Source organism: Canis aureus, chromosome 18, assembly GCF_053574225.1.
Source record: "Canis aureus isolate CA01 chromosome 18, VMU_Caureus_v.1.0, whole genome shotgun sequence".
Classification (NCBI taxonomy): Eukaryota; Metazoa; Chordata; class Mammalia; order Carnivora; family Canidae; genus Canis; species Canis aureus.
The window spans coordinates 16,855,218-16,879,798 of record NC_135628.1 but is presented as its reverse complement, the minus strand read 5'-3'; the positions used below and the strand labels follow the sequence as shown (position 1 = coordinate 16,879,798).

At 42.5% G+C, this 24,581-nt stretch overlaps 1 protein-coding gene across 6 annotated transcripts in view; it reads left to right on the top strand.

Annotated features, from left to right (window-relative positions):
• ITPRID1 (ITPR interacting domain containing 1) overlaps positions 1 to 22,702 on the top strand; it is a 143,463-nt gene extending 120,761 nt beyond the window's left edge. For 5 of the 6 annotated variants that reach the window (XM_077856305.1, XM_077856306.1, XM_077856302.1 and 2 more), the window contains 5 exons: positions 10,705 to 10,787; positions 11,182 to 12,447; positions 20,677 to 20,804; positions 21,568 to 21,679; positions 22,128 to 22,702. In XM_077856305.1, coding sequence (XP_077712431.1) covers positions 10,705 to 10,787; positions 11,182 to 12,447; positions 20,677 to 20,804; positions 21,568 to 21,679; positions 22,128 to 22,433 — 1,895 coding nt within the window. In that variant the 3' untranslated portion in view covers positions 22,434 to 22,702. The remainder of the gene's footprint in view (positions 1 to 10,704; positions 10,788 to 11,181; positions 12,448 to 20,676; positions 20,805 to 21,567; positions 21,680 to 22,127) is intronic. The other variant, XM_077856303.1, reaches the window with a different exon arrangement.
• Positions 22,703 to 24,581: the final 1,879 nt, after the last annotated feature.

Sequence of the window (24,581 nt, the reverse complement as noted above, 5' to 3'; positions counted from 1 at the left end):
TAAGGCTGAGCTCTTTTAAATTCTTTAAAAAGTTTAAGGAAATAATACTACATCAGCTCTCCATGCTGCTTGAGGACATAGAAACAAAGACAGAAACCTATCCAGTTGTTTTCTACACAGCATAAATCATGACACCACCGTCTGAAACAGAAATGCGCTTACTCACAAACACACACATGTGCACAGACACATTATAAGGAACTTTTGATAAAGAAAAACTCACATATATATGCAAAAGAAGCAGATTATAAATTGTATGTCATATTTATTTTACAAAATAGACACATATCCCTGTGCACAGAGAAAATGTGCTGGATGGAAAGATCTATAGACAGAGTATAATAATTTTTCTGCATGGTTCAGACGGTAAGTGATTTTCATTTTCTTACTGACATTTTTTCATTTTCCAAATTTTCTTCACCATCACACACTAATGATCCTAAAAAACAACTAATGGCATTAAGCTAAAAGAAGCAGTTTAAAAAAGCAGCTTCTTCTTCTGCGGTTTCTTCTTCTTCTTCTTCTTCTTCTTCTTCCTCTTCTTCTTGTTCTTTTGTGATGATGAAGGAAGACTGTTTTCACTAAAGAATAGAGGACAGACTGCTAAAACTGCAACGATAAACAAACAGAGGGAGAGAGAAAGGAAGGAAGAAGGAAAGGGGAAGAAATAAAGAGGGAAAAAGGAAGAAAAAAGGAAGGAAGGAAGAATTCCCTGGTAATAAGAAAGAGCTTGAAGTAAAAATGTCAGTACTCCTGGATGGTTCAGTGGTTGAGCGTCTGCCTTCAGCTCAGGTCATGATCCCAGGGTCCTGGGATCCAGTCCCACATTGGGCTCCCCATAGGGAGCCTGCTTCTCCCTCTGCCTATGTCTCTTCTTCTCTCTCTGTGTGTCTCTCATGAATAAATAAATAAAATATTTAAAATAAAAAAGAAACAAAAATGTCACCAGGGCACTTCTGGAAGTTATGGAAACATTAAGTAGAAATCTTTGTAGGATAGGAACTCCTCCGCCCAAGCAGGCTTGGCATAGAAAGAAGAATTAAATTGCTTCAGGAATATTTGCCACAGTCACGAATGTTCTCAGCCATTCGTCAGTTCTAGGATCAGAGTCAAGATAAATATAAGCTCTGTGAGGATGAGTATCTTTGTTGACATTGTGCTGGAGTTTCTAGAACAGTGTAAGACCCCACAGGGGCCCAGTAATATTTGTGAAATGATAAAATGGAGTTTTGCAGTAGAGCATTCCCAGGCTCTTTAGAGTATTAGCAGTGGCTTGGCCCACAGCAAGAAGGGGTTGCAAGGCCACAGATAACACAAACAGATTTAAGAATGAAGGTCAAAATCGTCTTGACAGGATAGAAATGTGGTCCCAAATTAGCTCGACTGAATTCACAAGAGAACAAAATAGGGCCAATTTCAGGATAACCCAACACTGGGAACTGAACTTCTGACTAGACTAATCTTGGCCTGTGAGTATAAGTGAGACATTGAGAAGTAGGCAAAGGGTGGTCCTCCTCTGCACCATTGGTCAGACCCTATCGCAACTACTGAATCTAGTTCTGAGGGATCGGTTTTATAGCAAACATTACTAGGTAAGCACTTAACTGAGAAATACAAGACACAATGGCTTAAAAACTGCCCTGTGAGGGCTGATTTAAAGGATCTGGGGAGATTTAAGCTGAGGATAAAAGGCCTGGAAAGTACAAAAGAGCTGGTTTGAGGAAAAGGAGTTAAAAAGGAGTTAAACATGTTCTTTATTACTCCCTTGATCAAGCTATGACCCACAAATGGAAAATGCAAAAGTAAATTCAGCTCAACATAAAGAAGCATTTCCTAAAAGGTATGATATGTTCTGACTAGATAGAAGTAGGTCCCTGTTACCACAAATGTGTAAGCACTAACTAGATGGCCATCTGTAAGGAATGTTCTGGAAGGGACTCCTGCATTGGATGATAGGTGGCACCATCCTATCTATCAATCTGGAGGACTGACTGTGGCCCATAGAGTACTTTTGTTTGTTCTACCAAACATTTAAAATTAATTTTCAAAATGACTTTGGAGGAATACAGCCTCTGGAGTCCAGACAATCCACACTGCATCCCAGCTGCTTCACAAACTTATGCTACCTGCCCACCTTGAGTTTGCATCGTCTATATTGTCCAGTCCAGTTCCAACAGAATTGCTCCTGTGACTCAACTTCATCACAGAACTGTCACAGAATTTTCTGTCACTGGGGGCTAGAAGAGAGGGGACCATGGCAAAGAAATCAGTGAAGTAAAATAAAATAAAATAAAATAAAATAAAATAAAATAAAATAAAAATAAAAATAAAAATAAAAATAAAAATAAAAAAAGAAATCAATGAAGTAGAATAGATCAATGTAGATGGTGGGCCCCAGTCTGATCTCTCTTTTGCTCTACACAACTCCAGCCTATACTACACATATAAAGACTCCTTTTCCTTTTCTCCCTCCCTATGTTTCAATTCCATAGAATTTCTTTTTCCTGAGCCTATAGGAGCTCAGACTACACTAAGAGTAAAACTCTCTACTTAGGATTGATTCAAAAGCCTTTATTATCAACTCAGCTCAGAAAAGCAGCCGTTTGGGTGAACTTTTCTTAGGACTTGCAGCCATTCTAAGGACTCTAGGTAGGGCCCTGGCTCCTTGGTTCTGTGGTTGGTATAATGCTGCCACCTGCTGATTATCCAGACAAAGTGCCTGAGGCATCTGTCTCCTCCCAGGCAGAAATGTTTCAAACTTTTTAGGCAGTGAAGCAGTACTGCCCAGGCAGGGTCCGCTTGATGGGAAAGGTTAAAATCTAACTCCATGAAGACAGGCCTGTGCTGAAAAGGGGGATTTTTAACAAACAGCATTAATAATGGTACATATGATTGATAACAATGATATTCATAGTACTTGAGTTTTCTTTGATAACATTAAGAGAATGTTCTGCAACAAAATTTATATACATAATTATATCATCTTTTACAGGTGCATAAAGTCTTCATATATCCAGTACTTATTATCATATATTATTCTCATTGCAATCCCACAAGTAACCTATCATTGCCATATTTATTCTTTTCCCCATAAGGAAACACTCATCGAATGTGAGTTGCATGCCCAAGATCACACAGCTAGTAAATAAGAGAGTCAGAATCTGAATCCAGTAGATCTAGTTCTGGATTTTCTAAACGACTCAGTTAAGGGTCCTACATGGATCTCAGTAGCATACACTGTAGAGAAGCTGGCCACCCCTTGAGCTATGGGATTGGCAGATAGAGGAACCAGAATGTCTAAAGGGACATGACAAACCTATAAAGGGGCTGGTGGTGGTTTGGAGCAAGATCCTTCCAGTAGGGGAGGATGTGAATAATTAGATCTTGCTAGGAAGAAAGGACTGGTAGGTAGAGGAAAGGTGGGAACTCAAAGCCCTAATCTAATGAAGTAAGGAAGAGCTGTAGCTTCTTGGGCATTATTAAGAGCCTATGGAAAATCCCATTGATGAAGCTTCTAAGATTCTCCCAGTCTTCTTGGCCTGGATAGTTTCGGGAACTGGGCTGGGTTGGCCTGGGGGGTGCTGGCCCCCCTTTACTATTACCCTGCCAGATGCCATACTGTCTTCCCTTAATTCATGCCCTCGGTGTTACATATTTGGTGTGAGGACAAACAATGCACATTTGCATTTGTCTGTTTTGTTTAACCATCTATTGTAGCTGTCCTGGGCTAAGAGGTTTCTCATCCTTTATATGATTTAATTGCTACATCCTTAAGAGAATGTTTCGAATTTGCGAATCCAATTTCGAGATGTTTATCATCTAGTTGTTGAAAAGGTGGCTTATAGGCCGGAAAGATTTTTAGTTCTCTGAAGAAACTAAACCATCTGTAAATTGGCCCACACATTACTTGGTAACTCTCTAAATGATTCAAATGCATGTATCTGACTTCTAAATTTTAAGATAAACAAGCCTCTGGTACTGAGAAAACTACGCCCAATTCCACCATTGGATCTCACCATCAAAGAAAAGCTCTCAAAATCTGGCCATTTCCAAAATTCACTTAAATGAGTCTCGGAGGTTATTTTGTTATCTGTTTTTGTTCATTGTGCTTTACAGTAGTGCAATTAGCTAAAGGTAACAGTTATAGTTTAAACATGTCCTTCTTAGAGAAAATCACTCTTTCTACCCTTTAGGGACCCTTGACTTTGGTTCTCTATTTTCATTTGGACCAGGTTGATGTGGACCAACCAAAACATGTGGGAAAGAACTCTGACATAGAATTATGTTCTAGTGCTTGAATATATCATTTCATCTTAGGGTTGCAAGAAGGAGAATAGCAACCATTTTATTTTTTTTTTAATTTTTTATTGGTGTTCAATTTACTAACATACAGAATAACCCCCAGTGCCTGTCACCCATTCACTCCCACCCCCCGCCCTCCTCCCCTTCTACCACCCCTAGTTCATTTCCCAGAGTTAGCAGTCTTTATGTTCTTTCTCCCTTTCTGATATTTCCCACACATTTCTTCTCCCTTCCCTTATATTCCCTTTCACTATTATTTATATTCCCCAAATGAATGAGAACATATAATGTTTGTCCTTCTCCAACTGACTTACTTCACTCAGCGTAATACCCTCCAGTTCCATCCACGTTGAAGCAAATGGTGGGTATTTGTCATTTCTAATAGCTGAGGAATATTCCATTGTATACATAAACCACATCTCCTTTATCCATTCATCTTTCGTTGGACACCGAGGCTCCTTCCACAGTTTGGCTATCGTGGCCATTGCTGCTATAAACATCGGGGTGCAGGTGTCCCGGCGTTTCACTGCATCTGTATCTTTGGGGTAAATCCCCAATAGTGCAATTGCTGGGTCATAGGGCAGGTCTATTTTTAACTCTTTGAGGAACCTCCACACAGTTTTCCAGAGTGGCTGCACCAGTTCACATTCCCACCAACAGTGTAAGAGGGTTCCCTTTTCTCCGCATCCCCTCCAACATTTGTTGTTTCCTGCCTTGTTAATTTTCCCCATTCTCACTGGTGTGAGGTGGTATCTCATTGTGGTTTTGATTTGTATTTCCCTGATGGCAAGTGATGCAGAGCATTTTCTCATGTGCATGTTGGCCATGTCTATGTCTTCCTCTGTGAGATTTCTGTTTATGTCTTTTGCCCATTTCATGATTGGATTGTTTGTTTCTTTGGTGTTGAGTTTAATAAGTTCTTTATAGATCTTGGAAACTAGCCCTTTATCTGATATGTCATTTGCAAATATCTTCTCCCATTCTGTAGGTTGTCTTTGAGTTTTGTTGACTGTATCCTTTGCTGTGCAAAAGCTTCTTATCTTGATGAAGTCCCAATAGTTCATTTTTGCTTTTGTCTCTTTTGCCTTCGTGGATGTATCTTGCAAGAAGTTACTGTGGCCGAGTTCAAAAAGGGTGTTGCCTGTGTTCTTCTCTAGGATTTTGATGGAATCTTGTCTCACATTTAGATCTTTCATCCATTTTGAGTTTATCTTTGTGTATGGTGAAAGAGAGTGGTCTAGTTTCATTCTTCTGCATGTGGATGTCCAATTTTCCCAGCACCATTTATTGAAGAGACTGTCTTTCTTCCAATGGATAGTCTTTCCTCCTTTATCGAATATTAGTTGACCATAAAGTTCAGGGTCCACTTCTGGGTTCTCTATTCTGTTCCACTGATCTATGTGTCTGTTTTTGTGCCAGTACCACACTGTCTTGATGACCACAGCTTTGTAGTACAACCTGAAATCTGGCATTGTGATGCCCCCAGATATGGTTTTCTTTTTTAAAATTCCCCTGGCTATTCGGGGTCTTTTCTGATTCCACACAAATCTTAAAATAATTTGTTCTAACTCTCTGAAGAAAGTCCATGGTATTTTGACAGGGATTGCATTAAACGTGTATATTGCCCTGGGTAACATTGACATTTTCACTATATTAATTCTGCCAATCCATGAGCATGGAATATTTTTCCATCTCTTTGTGTCTTCCTCAATTTCTTTCAGAAGTGTTCTATAGTTTTGAGGGTATAGATCCTTTACATCTTTGGTTAGGTTTATTCCTAGGTATCTTATGCTTTTGGGCGCAATTGTAAATGGGATTGACTCCTTAATTTCTCTTTCTTCAGTCTCATTGTTAGTGTATAGAAATGCCACTGATTTCTGGGCATTGATTTTGTATCCTGCCACGCTACCGAATTGCTGTATGAGTTCTAGCAATCTTGGGGTGGAGACTTTTGGGTTTTCTTTGTAGAGTATCATGTCATCGGCGAAGAGGGAGAGTTTGACTTCTTCTTTGCCAATTTGAATGCCTAATAGCAACCATTTTAAATGAAGCTTATACTCAAGAATAGTAATTGCTTAGGGATTGTCTAGAATATTCAAAGAATAATGATGTATGGAAGTCCTTCACAGCTTATGCTGCAAATCTTGCACCAAGACATATAGAAAGAAGAGGTTCCAGAGCTGTTTTGTCCATCCTTCAGCAAGGTTCAACACTGCTGTTGAATATCTCTGGACCCCCTAACATTTACATAGCATAGGGTTGGAGAATGAGGGGTAAAAGTCAGTCCCATATATTGCTCTCTCCTGTACCATGCTCTGTCCACTGCATAGCCATTGTGGGGGCTAACTAGAAAAGCTGCCATGGGTCCCAAAGCATGTAGACTGGAATGGGACGCTTGTATGGAGAACTCTTGAGGATGGGCTGCCCACCCTGTAGGGCTATTCAGTGGAAGGGCTCCAACCAAAGTGCTCAGAGCCCTTTGCATAGCACCAGAAAAATAGTTTATATTCTTCATTAAGCATCTGAAAGGTTTCTGCCATAATCATTGTTGATTTCATACCCATAGTTGATAAAAGGAGAAAAATAGGTGGTATTTTTCTAACTCTAAAAGGAGCTGAAGAGTTTTAATATTGGTGGAGCTCATTATAACACAAGCAGCAAAATCTTAAATATCACACTCTATTGTGTAAATATTACATAAGTAAATTTCCTATAATAAATATACAATGCATATATACTATTTCCCTTGACAACTCGTAAACAAATATTCTACTATTATCAAGGCTAAAGTCTCTATAAAGATTGTACATCATATTTAAAGGGAAGCCTCACAGGGAATTCCTTCCATATAAACTACTCAATTTTATAACAAGTGTTTTTGTTTTCTTGTTTTTACTCTTCTAAGTCTTTCCTATAAACCTCACATTACATTATTATTTTGTGTTTAAATTGTTGTTATTTTGAAAGATTTATAGAACTTTAAAAAATCTTTAAAACTTACCCACACTTAGAGTGTGTGGGTGGTTCAGTCAGTTAAGCATTGGGATCTTGATTTGGGCTCAGGTCATAATCTTGGGGTCCGAGGATCAAGCCCCAAGTCAGTCTCCACACTCAGCAGGGAATCTGCTGGAGATTATCTCTCCCTCTCTCTCTCTGCCCCTCCCACTGCTCTCTCTCAAATAAAGAAATAAATAAATCTTTAAAAAAAAAAAAAACTTACCCACACGTTCTTTTCTTTCAGTACTTTAAAGATGTCACTCCACTGTCTTATCCTTTGGATCATTTCCAGTGAGAACCCACTGCTTTCCTTTTCTTTGTTTCCCTTGTGTATAATGTGTGTTTTTGTCTCTGGCTGATTTTAAGATGTTTCTTTTTATCACTGGTGTTGGGCAATTTCATTCTGATGTGCCTTGGTATAGTTTCCTTCATATTTATTGTGCTTGGAGTTTGTCAAACATCTTGAAACAAACTTTTCTTTGAAGTATTTCTTCCAGGGCTCCCCTCCATCTTTTAAATATTCCAATGACCCATGTATTCAGCTTCTTGGCTTGTCCCACAGTTCACTCAAGCTCTTTTGATTTTTAAATTTTATTCTTTAGTCCTTTTTATTTGGGATAGTTTCTACTGATGTGTCTTCAATTTCACTAATCTTTTTCTTCTTCAATTTCTAAAATGCTGTTAATCCCATCCAATATAAATTTTACCTGAAACATTGAGTTTTCATCTCTAGAATTTCAATTTGGGTAATTTTTTTAGTATCTAGCAGTCTCCCCTCCACAGTTAATCTTTATTCTAGCTTCTTAAACATGGACTGTAATCATAGTATTTTAATATCCTTGCTTGCTAATTCTAATATCTCTTTCAGTCCTAAGTCAGTTTCAGTTGATTGGTTGCCCCTACCCCTATGACTCATATTTTTCTGCTTCTTTACATGCCTGGCATTTTTTGTTAGAGGCCAGATAGTGTAGATTTTATCTTAGGTCTGGGACAGAGTTGAGTTACTTAGAAACAGACTGATCCTTCCAGGTCTCACTTTTAAGATTTGCAACGTAGGAAAAATGCTCTTTCCAGAGCTAATTATTCCTCAGTCCTGCAGCGAGAGCCTCCTGAGCACTCCGCTCCACCAGGGCTCTGTGAATGGTGAAGTTTTGGAACCTGGCTGATGGAAGCATGCACTATTCCAGGCCTGGGGAGTGCTAGGCACTGTGTCTCCTAAGCCTTTCCAGTGATTCTGTCCCCAGTCTTTGGTGTTTGCTCACACACAGGAGCGGATCAGCCTTCAGCTAACTACTCAAGAGGGTTTCTATGAGTTCTCTCTTTGTAAATCTACCTCCTCTCTCCCATTCTTCCCTGCAAACTCTAGCTGGCTCTGTCATTCTGGACTCTTGGTTTTGTCTCTTCAACCCAGGGAGACTGCCAGGGTCTGCCTGGGTCCACCTTCCCTCTCTACACTGCAGCCTATAAACTATTTCAAAGCAGGAAGCTGGGTGATTGTAGGGCTCACATTATTTGTTCCTGCCTCTCAGGGACAGCCATTTTAAATTACCTGACACCCATATTCTGGAAACCATTTTTCACATACTGTGTTCAGCTTTTTAGTTGTTTCAGGTGGGAGGAAAATCTAGTTCCTATTATATCTGCTTGCCAGAAGCCGAAGTCTTCTTTAAGTCTATGACCTGTAAATATATTCCACATTTTACTCTGAACTATACAAAAGAGGTAACAGCAAGGTCAAAGATATTGTTTTCTCAAATTTCCTCTGTTTCTCTAGAATTCAGCTATTAAAAACTTACATCCTCTGATTTTTAGACTTTAATTTTAATTGAGGCTGATTAATGAATATGGAATTTGTAAACTTTGATTCTACAAAGCTAAGCCCCCTTCTCTTTCTTTTGACTACAGGGTGAGGTAGTTGGAATTTGGGCTGGGTAGACCACCCCTGGACCCACAGCTCTACCAACTGTCGTTGCTCAGACACATGGGCAGTTAAGACTGGTGGGAGAGAGTCCTACAAGTTGATGAGGTGCTGCTGCTCTTATTTGTGGGGCTGCTCTCAAAGTTTGGATCCAGAACACTTAAGCAGAGGGTGGATTGTTTGCTTTTTCGTTTGAACTCTTCTGCAGCAGCTGGTTCTTCAAGCAAAGGCAAATTCCCAATTTCTCACTTAGGTACCAAATAGCCAAGCATGAGATCAATTAGCAATCACTTTTTTCCTTTCAGGCCACTCCCCGGACCCATGCCCAGTCTTTTCTCCCAGGACATATAGGGCTCCTCTTTCTGCTTTTTGTAGGGGAAGGGCTACACTCCAACAACCCTCTTCCCAGGCAACCTCCTCTTCTAGCCCATAAAGCAGTTGCCATTAAGTAGGAGAAAAAAAAATATTACAATTTAATCTTTATCAGGTTCGTCCTCTAGTAGCCACCCACATCTGCTATCCCTGCTAATATAACGTATTTTATCTATGGTAAAATTTCAGATAGATTTAGAATTTCCAGATGCTCATATTTAGAGTCATTACCTGCCCTCACTTAACATTATTCTTTCTCTGCCCCTTCCAGCCTTTCGCAATGACAAGAAAAGCAGTCTAAAACATGAGCATGGACTTGTAGTCATATAGCATCCAGATGAAGCTAGTAAAGTTCTTATCCAATGTTTAGTTAAAAAAAAAAAAAAAAGGACATATATGTCTTAGTCAATTAGGGCTGCTATAACAGAATACTACAGACCGGATGGTTGTAAACAACAGGAATTTATTTCTCACAGTTCTGGAGGCTGGAAGTAAGTTCAAGGTCAAGGTGCTGGCAGTTTCAGTAGCTCGTGAGAATCTACTTCCTGGTCCACAGGTGGTCATCTTCTCACTGGTGGAAGGGGCAAGGGAGCTTTCCTCTCTGGGATCTTTTTTATAAGGTATTAACCTCACTAATGAGAGCTCTGCTCTATTACCTGTCACTTCTTAAAGACCCCACCTCCTAATACAATTACCATGGGGGTTAGGATTTCAGCATATGATTTTGGGGGGGAGGGATGGAGGGACATGATATTCAGTTCATTACAAAATACATATGCACAGATAATACATTTTTTTATTGTTTTGCCAGTGTGGCATTTAAGAGCAACTCATTTCCTTATGGATTTTCTTCCCCTTATTAAAGAGGCATCTGCAATCATTTGCTATTTAGTCTTAAGAGATGGTGGTCCTGTTTCCTTTATTTCAGGAAACCAGTGACACAATTTTACCTGGACCCTCTAACAATCGAGAAAATAAATCCTTGGAATTCCCTTGTTCAGCTCTGTTTCCAGGAAGTGGGCTTTTATTGAGGATCAAGCAACAGAGGAGGTTCAATCTCAGTCCCACTGACAGCCTATTTCCCTTCATTGATTCCAGGCCTCTTCTTTCCACAGGTGCCACAGTGAACCGAGAAAACAGCTGCCAGTCTGACAGCAGTGGGTTCCTGGATGAACCACTGGAGCCCCTGCCCCTGCAGGTAGAGGGCCACCGGAGGTCTGGAATAGGAATTAAAAGGAAGATAAGTAGAAAGCTAGCCAGCACATCAGGAAAGGGCAATCAGCCCTTGGAAGACACCTAGCATAGGGACTCAGGGGATGGGGGATGATGGATCACACTAAACAAGGTGCCCGAAAGCTTAGCATTCCTTTCCTTTTTATTTTCTTTTGATTTTACCAAACAAGGAAGCTGAGCCCCATAGACAGAAGGGCTTAGTTAAAGTAGTAAACTAATGTAAAACTGAGTTTATAACACTTATCTCCTGACTCCTCAGTCAATCGTGATGATAAGGAAAAGACTCACACACACTTCTGAAACATAGTGCCTTCCCCATCCTCCTGACCCATTTGCTTTTATCCTGGTTTCTCACACAGTTGCCTTCCTTGCCAAGCAGCCAGAATCCTGCTGAGAATGGATGTAGAAAGCCAAGGGATCAGAGCCAGTGCTTGGTGTCACCCCAGTACTGCCAGCAAGAGTCAGATGAATCTGATTCCAAGAGTACGGTGAGCGCTTCCTTTTCAAAACAAGACTGGAGTATCTGGGAGGAAAAGGCCTCAATATCCATGGTAGAGAAAGAGTCTCAGTTTGAGGATATGGAGAAGCCACAAGAGCCATTGGCCCCAGATACAGCCCTTGACAAAACCAGCAGATGGGGAGAACACCCAAGGAAAGACAGCCATCTGAGGCAGTACCTACCCATGCCCCAAACTGAATATGAGGCCATCATGGGCACAGTTACCTCCAGATATGACTGTCCTCTGGGGTTTATGGTGACCCACATCACAGAAGTGAAGGATGGGTTTCTGAAGCTTGAGGGGCCTGGAGAAGCATACATGCAAAGCCACCACCACAAGTCCCAAAGATCACCTGGAATTGATCCTGCTCACAAGTGCCGTCATGATGACTCTGAGGACCCAAGAGGAGCAGAAAGCAACAAAACCTATACTGACACCAACAACATCTCACTGATAGGAGAAAGCCCACCACAGGACATCTCCAAGCCCGGTAATGTCATGTCCTATACAGTTGACAATATTCAAACATCTGAAAAGTCCATTCTCCACCTAGATACTCAGCAAGCAAAGCCAGTGTGTCCTGCTTTGGGTCAAGTACCACATAGAGCAGAATCTGAGATGGAAAAGCTTCCTCCAAATGCTGACTCAAACACTGTTGGTTCCAGGTCTGTGACAATCCAGATGTCCTCCAATCTGGCATCGGCTGCTCAGAATGCTGTGGCTTTGGGGGCTGATTCTAAAGGAATGACTTTAGAATGCACTATGGGTGACCCTGTTCCCACCACAGAACCAAGACTGGAGACAAGATCAAGAGAGTGCCGTGATGTTTCTGTTCAGGCCAATATATGTGAGCCTAGGCCCTGGCATTGCTGTTCAGCTCCAAGTAACAAGGCCCAGTACCTCACCAAATCTGTCTCTCTAGACACAGCAGCCATTTGTCACACTGTACCTGCCCACTGCTGTGTCTGCTGTCATCACCATCCCCACTGCCACTCAGAGGGGCAGAGCCCCAGCCCTGTGCTCTCAGCCTGTAGGCACTGCCCATGCTCAGATGATCATCTGGAAGCCCAGTTCATTAAGACGTTGAACATCCTTCAGGACACTACAGTGAAGGAGCTGTGTTCTGTAAGTATCATCTCTGCAGAGACGGGAAGGCAGATGGAGAACACCAACTCGGGGATAATGTTTGGGCTTCCTGAATTTGAGCTCTTGGGGCATACCTTTCCATCTCAAATCATGAGTAATACTTGTAGAGTGCTTTAGAGCTTATGATATAGTCTCACAAATGTCTCATTATCTGATATGTCCAATCACCTTCTGAGGTAAGGAGGAAAATTTCATTATTAATCCCCATTTTACAGAGGGTTAGAGCATAATAAATTCATGTGTAAGGTTATAAACATTAATGCATCAGTACCTCATCTCCAACTGAACAATTCTATGTCTTAAATTCACTTAGCTGAATTATCTTGCACGAGCCATTAAATCTCTCTGATCCTAGTTCCTGTTTTGTAAAATAGAGAGTCTGTTCATGCCACCGACACAGGATTACATTAGGATTAAGTGAGAGAAAGCCTCTAAAGCACTCAGGATGCTCAGACACTCAGCACAGTGCCCAGCACACAGAAAGCCCTAGAAAATGTTAATTGTATGGCTCCCAATCTTCTTACTAGTTTTCATTACTATTATATTATTGTTCAGCTCTTGAATCTAGAGCTTCCTTAGAAGCTCTATATGAAATAGAGGGACTTCTGCTCCATCTTGGCTGAGTTTATTTAAAAGCGGACATTGAGTTAACTGAAAACTGAATGAGCCCCCCCAACCTGTTTTGCCCCTGATAAATCAATAAGCATTTAGTGATGCCTTCAGTGTCCCCTCTTCAGTGATTCTCAAGGTGAGAAATGATCTAGGCTGTCAAGCTTAGCCATTGTTAACAAAATCAAGAGTGTCACACATGAAATTTCCTGTATAGAAAGTGAAAAACAGAAAGGTGGCACAGATAACATAGGACTACAGCTGTTCAAAGGAGTGTGGAGGGCAATTATAATTTGTTAAGTGCCTACTATTTGATGCCTGATGAGTTACCTTCCCATTCTTTTAATTCCACAGATATTTATTGAGTGCCTGTGCTAATCACTTTATTTACCTTATGTCAAGTAACCCTCATTTTCATCCATGCCATGAATCCTGAGTCCCTAAGATAAATGCCAAGTCTTTCCCCTTTTGCAGATGACGAACCTAAAACTAAGAGAGTGTAAGTTTCCAACTTACCCCACTAATAAGTGGTTAATCCAGATTCAAATTCAGATTTAGCTGATATCAAATTCTTGGACCACACACTTTGGGCAACGATGTGTCTAACTTTAAAATATCTAAATCTGTAGAAGTGTAATAGCTACATGAGAAAGTGATTATGTGAAAGATAAGGCAAATTACTACGTAGCCCTTCAACATCTAGAAATCTGCATAAATGTTATATAAACATAGAAAGAGGATCAATGAAAGATAATTTACTACATCATTTTTTCAAATTGCAAGGTTTCAGGCATTTGGAATATTTTTAAGTGGGTCATTTAATAAGGGTTGAACTAGTAAAAGAAGTCATTGAGATTATAATACTATCCAAAAGTTTCGTGGGAGTGAAATGCAAAGGCTAAGGTTGAAATGCCCAGGTCCAAATCCTGAAGCATAGTAGGAGTCATCACCACCATCATCATTGATATTTATTAAGGGATTTTAAATGCTATAAGGTGGTGGATTTGGGGGCGCCTGGGTGGTTCAGTCAGTTAAGTGTCCAACTCTTGAATTCTGCTCAAGTCATGATCTCAGGGTTGTGAAATTGAGTTCCACATGTAATCAGCATGGAGCCAGCTTAACATTCTTGCTCCTTCTCCCTCTGCCTCCCCCACCTGCCTCCCCCAAAAATGGTGTAAGCTGGTGGGTTTCAATTGGGGATAACTTGCCCCCATCCCTGGTAACATTTTACAATGTTTGGAGACATTTTGGGTTGTCATAGCTGGAGTAGGTGTTGCTACTATTAGTGGGTAGAGGTCAGGGATGTTGCTAAACATCTTACAGTACACAGGACATACCCCTACTCAACAAAGAATTATCTACCCCAAATAACAACGTCAGGGCTGAAAAGCTCAGCTCTAAGGGAATAAACATTTTGTTGGCTCCATTGTTAATACAGGAAAATGTTAAGAATGAAAGATAGCTAGAGAAGGTGACATTTTAAGAGACTGTAGAGAGAAAAAATATTAAATCCTACAATCAGGTATTCTAGTTTTCATGAGGAAAACCAGGTTGTCAATCTAAAATATCCTGAATAAAGATTTTTTTCTAATTTACATTTTTAAGATAAGTTTTACAAGGATATGTAAATTAAACCATATTTAGTTCTATATTTTGTTAAGAATAATAAAGTATTAAAAAATCAAAATTAAAAAAAAATCAAAATTATCCTAAAAACTCCAGAAGAAAAGGCCTCTCTAGACGTACTAAATGTCATTCTTTTAATGTAAATGTTGCAGTTATTTATTCCATAATAAGATACTATCTAGTTTCTGTTCACATCATCACTCCTAAAAACAATATAAATCATTTACTGGTTGTGTTCTAAAGGGAAATAGGGGCGCCTAGGTGGCTCACTCAGTTAAGTGTCTGACTCTTAATTTCCGCTCAGATCATGATCTTAGGGAAGTGAGACCAGGTTCTGCTTGGGCTCCACACTCTGAGCAGGGAGTTTGCTTAAAGAACCTCTCTCCCCCTCTCTATATCCCTTTGTGTTCTCTCTCTAAAAAAAGAAAGAAAAATAACAAACATGTATCCACAGACTAAGAAGCTAGACGTCTATCGTTAAATTCTCTTTGGGAAGTGCTATCACTTCATTTATTAATATTATAATCGAGTATCTATGGCAATAGCTCTGTATATGATACTCAATTAGCCTATCATTTGCTCAGTTGTATGGCCACAAATGAAAAAAGAAAAAAGAGTAATTCAGCCTCCCATGGGCAGAAAAGACACTCTACCTCATAAGGGTATTAGCATGGTTGAGGCGACTGTGACAAACCAGTGCAGACAAAAGAGACACCAGGGTCTAGAGAGGCTCAGGTATTCAAAGGGTGGGCCTGACTACCGGTGCCAGGAAGCTGTCTAGTCCATCAGGCAAACCATAGCATCCAGAGAGCATAGCTGACCAGTTAGTATAGCCCAGTAAGACCATTAATATGAAAAGTTTTAATAAGGCATAAAGGGGGATGCCTGGGTGGCTCAGCAGTTGAGCTTCTGCCTTCAGCTCAGGTCATGATCCTGGTCCAGGGAATAAAGTCCCACATCAGGCTCCCTGCAAGAAGCCTGCTTCTCCCTCTGTCTATGTCTCTGCCTTTCTCTCTGTGTCTCTCACGAATAAATAAAATCTAAAAAAAAAAGACATAAGGGTCAATAAGGTATTTGGGGGTGTCCTTATGAATTTGCAGAAACATGGTTCTGGAAACTGTAGAAGCAAGTGGGTATGCAGCCCCTGGGATCCCAGCAGCAGGCAGAGGACTACAGCTTTTGAGAGATGGCACTGGGGAAACTCAGAGGCAGGAAAAGGGTAAGGACTGGTTCTGGGAGCTAGGCAGAGGGACATTGATTAGAACTGGGACCAAGGATTGAACCTGGGCCAGCTCCAGGGCACAGCAGAGATCCCCCCATTTCTCCTACCTGGTGTCAAGAGATGACCTTGGGCCCAAGTAGCCCCAGCTATGTGGAGAGATCTGGCAACTGGAAATAGACCTTCTTCTTGATTTGACATCATAAAATATTAGCTCTTCTGAGAACATGCAGGGGTTTTGTGTCCCATTACGCACAATGGCCATCTTCAGACTAGTGGGCAGCTTTCAACTGAGTAGGAGGGTTTTTTTTGTTTTTAAAGATTTTATTTATTTATTCATTAGAGACACAGAGAGAGAGAGAGAGAGGCAGAGACACAGGCAGAGGGAGAAGCAGGCTCCATGCAGGGAGCCTGACGTGGGACTCGATCCCGGGACCCCAGGATCATGCCCCGGGCCAAAGGCAGGCGCTAAACTGCTGCACCACCCAGTGATCCCTGAACAGGAGTTTAAATGAGAATGCATGCCACCATCTCATGTCTTCTAAAAGCTTGTCTCATAGTGCCTCAGTTTGCTCTCCTCCTAGAATTCACAATTATACCAAAAAATGTTATTTTTACATCAAATTAATCTGACATTATACACCCTGAAATATAAGGTTTTATTAGATAACAATGCATTTCTCCTTACTTAGATTCAAGGAACCACAAACATACACTCAAAGAAAGCAATCTTTTACACATGCATTATTATACTTGTATGCAGGTGTGCACATAGGCACGCAGACACTTGCAGAAAAGCAAGTGAAAATGAGGGATTGCATTCACCCACAAGAGGAGGCTGCTTAAGCCAAAGAACAAACTCAAGAACACAGAGAAAAGGTATCTATGGTGAGTGAGTGTGTAAGGGTTTGTAAGGCTTGAAAAATGTTCTGGAGAAAAATGTCTGTAAATCAGATGCTAGGTGCTAGCTAGGGTTACAAAAATTATTCATTAAAAAAATTATCTGGAAAATAAATCTTGGACCCAGTGAAGATTATAGGCAGAGACAGATACTCTAAGCTGTCAATGGAAGTTCCAAATGAGTGTTGAAAATAAGAGCAATTTTAGATAAAAGACTCCGGAAACATCCCCACCTCCTCCCCTTACAGGGCAGTAGTTAACAATTCAGAGACTAACTTGACTAATTGGTAGATGCCATTTCTTTTTTTTTTTTTTTTTAATTTATGATAGTCATACAGAGAGAGAGGCAGAGACACAGGCAGAGGGAGAAGCAGGCTCCATGCACCGGGAGCCTGACGTGGGCTTCGATCCCGGGTCTCCAGGATCGCGCCCTGGGCCAAAGGCAGGCGCCAGACCGCTGCGCCACCCAGGGATCCCGGTAGATGCCATTTCTGTGGTCTTGCGGGTCACCCTGGTTTGTTGACTTGATTAAGTCTTATGTATATGTGAGTTCTTCATAATAATTTATCAATTTAAAAAAAAAAAAAAAAAACTTTCCAGAAAAGCAAATGAGATCATCTGAAATAAGACTTTCGGATATCAGAAAATTCTTCTATAATGCTCATGGTTTAGATTTAACTAAAAAGAAAGCACACACAGCTTAAAAAGTTAAGATGAGCCCATTCAAAAGTGAAGTTTCGATGCTTTCTGGTGGTGTTGCTCTTACAATTGAAGTTAAAGTTTGTTTTAATGGGTTTGGGTCAGTCGAGTAGACCTTTAATTCATTGCCTTTGGGTTATAACCCAGAACTTACATTGGAAAAAAAAAAAAAAGGGAGTTTAAAACAGCTTCTTTTCTTTTTTTCCTTGCCTAAGGTTGCCTTTTTTTTTTTTTTTTCCTGAAATGTAGTTTTAGTACTTCCAAATGGCCAGAAGATGGCACTGTTTCAGAATCTTCCGCCTCACTCCCTTTTCAGGGAAGAAAAGGCCATCAGTCCCAAATCCCAGCCTGCGTGCCTTCCAATCACAAAGAGTTACCCCAAAATAACTAGAGGAAGCATAAAATTTAATGTTTCTAAGGCTCAGCCTCCTTGAGGCTTTCCATGTCCCTGGCCTCACCATCCCTAGAACTTGGTCAGCTTGTAGGAATCTACTAGGACCCTTCAACCAGGTCATGCCTAAGGGACAAATAACTCGTCCCGGTCTCCAGCTACGTGGATCAATTAAATTTTTTTCTAAAGATTTTATTTATTTATTCATGAGACACACAGAGAGAGGCAGAGACACAGACAGAGGAAGAAGTAGACTCCATGCAGGGAGCCTGACACGGGACTCCATCCCAGGTCTCCAGGATCATGCCCTGAGCCAAAGCAGACGCTCAACCACTGAGCCACCCAGGCATCCCGCTCAGTTAGATCTTGAGAATAAAAGAATGAATCAGACTTGAAAGCTGACCTTTTTTGACCGTGGACGAGTCAGTTTGTCATTCTGTGTCAGAACATTTCTCTTCAAAAGAGCCCTTCATGGTCTCTGAGATGCTTCCCGTTTTCAAGAGTCATAGTTGCAGTCACCTTTCAAGCACGCTTGCTGACATCAGTAACACTTCAAATACTCCTCTAACCGGTGCAAATGCACTTACACCGAAGCAAAAGTAATTAGAGAGTTTTGCCATGTAACAAACGTTACTCACATATAAAAATTAGGGGACAGAATCAAAACCAAACTCTCAAAGCAAAATGACGAGGAGCTTTCAGTATAAAAACATCACTTATAGGAAAGTATTTCTGTTATGACAATTCCAGTAAAAATAGCCATGAGGCTGCCAGGATCTTGGTCATTGAGTTTTGGGGGGAAAGAGTAAGAAATCTGAGACTTCCTAAAAAACAGGGCTAAGAGGAATTAACACAACTGTTAAGACTGATCCCCATGGAAGGAAGAAAAAGAGAAAGTTGAAAGAGGGTATCCAGGAAAATCAGTTTCCTTTAAAGAGCTTTCCAGAAGCCCCAGTCCATGCTCTCTGCTTTCAACTCATCGCCATCCTACTGCAAGGGATGCTGGGAAATGTCATTTGTTAGACACACTGTTGCCCTAAGATATTAGAATTCTGTTCATGTGAATAAAGGGGGAGAAGACAAGGAGCAGGCAACTAGCAGACTCTGGCACAATACTCTGGGAGACAGGGAGGGGGCCAAACCCATGGACTGTAGTGAGAGCATTAGGGTCTAACAAGCATCAGTGTCACTTAAAGTCAGATGGGTAAAAATAAATAAATAAATAAAATCAGATAGGTAGAGATGCTGGGGTTCTGGATCATACATTCCTCAAAGCATAATCCAACCTGGGCTGGAAAACAAAGAAGGTAGCTAGTAAGAACTCAGGGAACCATTAGGCTCCCAACAAATGGACTGGACTTAGGGGCTGCAGGAAGATATGCGAATCAGGAAACCAAAGCAGAAGCACAGTCACGCAGAGAAAGTAACATTTAAAGAATGATTCTCATCCGGAGCAACAAGGAGCAGGATTGGGAGAGTAGACAAGAGGTCAATTCTAGATTCCAGTTGATGAAGAGCGTGGGACGCCTCATTGATGCCTGCCTTGCTCTGGATGAGCTTGTTAGCTGCATGGAGCTGATGCTGCAGATTTCACCGTCGGGGATTGTGGCTAAGCAGGGCTGAGGCTGATTTAAAAAAAAAAATATATATATATATATATATATATATATATATATATATATATATATATATAAGTCTGCATAGAATATGCAGAATATATATATATTCTATGCAGACTTTTTCTACTAACATATACCATCGGGACAAATGTGTTCAGTGTCATTGAGATTCAGAGTGAGGCAGTATTCAACGCCCAAGTTGAACAAGATTTAATAGGACTCAAATTTCCTAAGCATAAGCCCTCACCTTGGCCCTGTATCTGCATCCTGGTAACTGCTACCTCACCTAGTCCTTCAGACCCTGGTAACCCCTACCTCAGTCCTTCAGACCCCGGTAACCCCTATCTCACCTAGTCCTTCAGACCCTGGTAACCCCTACCTCAGTCCTTCAGACCCTGGTAACCCCTACCTCACCTAGTCCTTCAGACCCTGGTAACCCCTACCTCACCTAGTCCTTCAGACCCTGGTAACCCCTACCTCAGTCCTTCAGACCCTGGTAACCCCTACCTCACCTAGTCCTTCAGACCCCGGTAACCCCTACCTCACCTAGTCCTTCAGACCCCGGTAACCCCTACCTTAGTCCTTCAGACCCCGGTAACCCCTACCTCAGTCCTTCAGACCCTGGTAACCCCTACCTCACCTAGTCCTTCAGACCCCGGTAACCCCTACCTCACCTAGTCCTTCAGACCCCGGTAACCCCTACCTCACCTAGTCCTTCAGACCCTGGTAACCCCTACCTCACCTAGTCCTTCAGACCCTGGTAACCCCTACCTCACCTAGTCCTTCAGACCCTGGTAACCCCTACCTCACCTAGTCCTTCAGACCCTGGTAACCCCTACCTCAGTCCTTCAGACCCTGGTAACCCCTACCTCACCTAGTCCTTCAGACAGCCTGCATGTCTCCGGGACATAATGTCTCCAAGAGCCAATCGACAACCGGTGCTGCCCTTCTGTCCCAGCCAAGTGTTGCCTCCACTTGCCTGGAGAAGCCAAAGGCTGGGCTTTCCCTCTGTTCTTCCCCACACGGTAGCGACAGGGCTTCCTTGCCGACAAGGGAGCCCCAGTGGGAAGGCCACCAGAGCGGAGGGGAGCTCTCACAGTGAATCAGAAAGGACTTCCTTCTCAGCTCTTTCTAATTGTTCCCAGTGCACGGTCCACGAGATGGAAGCGATGAAGGCGGTGTGCCAGAGTTTCCGGGAGCATTTAGAGGAAATTGAACAGCATCTTACAGGACAGCAGGCGCTCCTTTGCAGGGACATGTCAGAGGAGGAAAGGTAATTATCGAAGAGAGTCATAAAAGCAAGCAGCAGCCCACACACCTGGAGCAAGGAAGGGGAATCAGGGCAGGACAGATGAGCACCAGGGAGCAGGACTAATGAGAAATGAGTCCTTCTCCTTTGCTTTCCTGTTCTTGTCCTTGCTTTCTCAGTGGGAGTCTGTGAGAGCTATTTGCTAGATAGCAACACTTATTCTGGAAGGCCAAGGCTATTTGAGGTCAGAAGATGGGCAGTCAGCTGGGAAGAAGGGGCTAGCCAGCGGGATGTCTTCCACTGATGTGAGTGGGGCCTATGCAAATGTAAGCGTTAGGGGTTATGAGGGTTTTGAAAATCTGCATTATGTTCACGTAGATTAAAAAGCATATGTCCCAAAAGTCCATTCCTCGCTGCCTGGGCCCCGAGGGATGGAAATACGGTTAACTGTAAAGGGGCGCAGGAGTTTTTACTGGGCGGATGGAAGTGGTCCCCAACTGCCTGGTGGTGACTGATACAACTTGGCACATTTACAAAAAATCATCACATTGTGCTGTTAAAATAGGTAAACTCGGTGGGATGCAAATTATTCTGCAATCGAGTTGTTTAGAAAAGGAAAGAAAGAGAATCTGCCCTGGTGGCTATGTCTGCGACTGATGCAAATGAAGAAGGTGACATTACCTTTTAAGAAATGTCAGAGGAGTGACCTACATCTTGAGAGGGATGATGGAGGGCGGGTGCTTGGAGGCCACATGAAATCCGATCGCTTCCTGTTCTTTACCTGCAGGGAAGAGGCGGCACACCTGCAGACCCTCCGCCGGGCCCTGCGGCAGCAGGTGGAGGAGCTTGAGTTTCAGTTGGGAGACCGGGCTCAGCAAATCAAAGACGAGATACTATCGGTATAAGACGGTGGGGGGGGGGGGGGGGAGCTGACTGCATCCTGCCACCGCAGGAGGGAGGCGTTAAATCAGAATTCGGTGCCATCAGTTTCAGATTCTGGGATTACACCTCTATTTTAAGTATAAAGAAAGTGAAGCCTTTGCTCAAGGCCACGTGGCTAGCGGATGACAATTCAGGATTCGAACTCGGGTCACCTAATTCCTGTGCCAATCTGACCTCCTCCCCTGTACATGAGAGATAGGTTATTATTAGCCATTTTCTCAATGAGAAGAAGAAACACAATTTGGGGGCAGGTATGGCTTAGTCACTGCCAAAATCAGCTGCTGGCTCACAGAACCCACTGGAGAGAATCCCCCACCCATGAATACCTTTCCCACTAGTCTGGCTTAGCTATTTGATATGAATACGGTTTGTTGCCCACTGTTTCTGTTCTTATTTTCCTTTTAGCAGCTTGAGCTTCTCACCGAGGAGCAACCTGAACACTATACAAACCTGCATGACTGTAACTGGACAGAAGAAAAGAATGGCCACACTTCGTGTGCTAAAATCCACCGGGCCCTGGGCCTCCGGGTTGCCTTGCCTCCCCGCGATGGCCGGCAGGCTGCCAGCTCCAGTGTGACCCATCTGGCTGCCTTTTCTCCACCCACCTTGGAGAGCAGCCCCAAGATGTCTCCTTCAGCTCGAGCAGAGTCAGGTCCAGCCCCTCTGTCAAACTGTCCTACTGGAGAAAAGGGTACAAACATCTTCCTCTAGATCAGAGTGGGTTTGATGGCCTTCCAACACAATGAGCACATTCTAGCCAGACAGGGAAATCTAAGTTGCCCCCGAGAAGTGTCTATCAACCCTTCTTCAGCTTTTTAAAAATATATATTCTATGCTGCGTTTCAACCCAAGAGAAACTCAATATTTCAATATTTATTCAATACAGACTAAGTGAGCACCTACTATGTGCCTGGCACCAGGGAATACACAGTGGCCAAGATATATGGTATCTCTAGGTATAAGTGAAATTTGCCCTGTGGAAATCTGAAGAAGGAACCTTTAAAGCAGAAGAAGTGGGAAGTTTAAAAGCCCTAAGACAGAACCAGCCAGAGGTGCTGAGCACATGAGTGTTGGGAACGTGGAAGAAAGAGGAAGTCCAGGGGTCAACTCTGTGCTGGAGTCTGAGAGCCACGATCCTTCTTCCACATGGAAGCATTACGGGTTCTAAGCAGGACTGTCACATAGTCTGGTTTACATTCAACATCACACGGACGGCCTGTGGGGAACACACCGCTGGGGACTTGCAGCTAGGCAGCCCTCCCAGTGACGAGGCTGTTGGTGTAGTCCCTGCTGTGAGAAGCAGAGTGTCAAGTTGCTTCCATGCAGCTAGGGAGGCTTGGGAGCCCCCCACCCCACTGAACCGTGGGATGCACTGACAGTCTTGAAGTACTGGAGGAATTCTAAGGAAAGGAGAATGCATGAAGAATGGAAGAGTCAAGAAATGTCATGGAAAAAAATAATCCTTTGAGGGAAGTAATGATGTGTAAGAGATGTGCAGGTGGAGGTCACTTCCAAGCAAAGAAACTAAGAAGCTTTTTCTTTTAAAACTACCCACTACTAGAATGGACCTCCTAGCCCATCTCGTGCTTCATCCCCCTTGCTTCTTGGAAACCCTTTGGCTTCGGTGGAACCCTCCTGCCATCTGGACCATCCCACAGTTGACTGCACTTTCTCAGAGTATGAACATCCTCCTGCCATCCTTAATTCTCTTCTTTTTCGCTCTCCACACCTACTTTCCCAATATACGCAGTTCACAGGTACCTCCAGTTCTTGCCCTCTCCAGAATTCCTGTCCAGAATTTTCTACTCTCAATAACACATTTTCACCCTGAAGACTTGCCTGTATGTCTCGCTCAGCATCTAACACTGATCCTGTCATTTCCCTGAGTCAGTTCATCTTCCTGATACTTCCTGGTCCATGGCATTGCCGTACTTCACGTGCAGACTCAGAGCCACAAGTTCACATTGTCTCTTCGTCCTCCGTTACCTTCTTCCCTCAGAATCAACAATCACATCACTGCTGAGTGTACTGCCACAATGTCATTCCCAGAAGCCCCTTCGAAACCTATTACTTGGTGAAGACCCAACTGAGGGGCCTCCTAACTGCCTCTAGCTTCCTTCTCTCTGAGCTATGCTGGCCTCTGCCAAAGTGGTCTCCCTGAGGCATCACTTGGGTCATATTACCCTGGCCTAGGGTGAGTAGCCAGGGAACACTTTTAGGCTATTCTAGAGAATTAGAGACAAGTCACAGGATCACTTTCCAGAGCAGTCTTGCACCAAACAACCTCTGTGCCCTGCAATTGTTATGTCCCTCTCTTACTCTCCTGCTGCCTCGTTTCTCTTGAACACATCCCTATTTTGGCTCCTGCATCATGGTTCAGCTTCCAGCCCCAACTTGACTCCTGGTATATTGCATTTGTACTCCCCCCCAAGACTGCTTCCCTTTCTAAACTTTTTAAACTTTTTACTCTTTCCCTCGGTCAGACTCTAGGCTCCCTGGTTTATCTCCATTTCTCCAATATAGACTTCAAAAAGGTTGCTGTGTTTCTGCCTTGACAATCAGGCAGATGCCTTCAGAGATGATGGAGGTAGAAAAGGAGACCTATTGCCCTCAGATGAAGGGCGGCATGTGGAACCCCCAAGGATCACTAAACATCTCATGGCATTTCCTTATTTATTCTCTGAACTCTCCAACAAAGAGCACAAAAGGGGAACCAAGATATAGAGAGCTGCTTGTCCCACCCAGAACCTTTCCTATCTTTAGTCCTCAATGACCTGATTACCAACACTAGTTCCAAATACCATCTCCTATAGCTCATGCCCTTCCTCCCATAGACATGAGACCTCTAGAAGCCCAGCC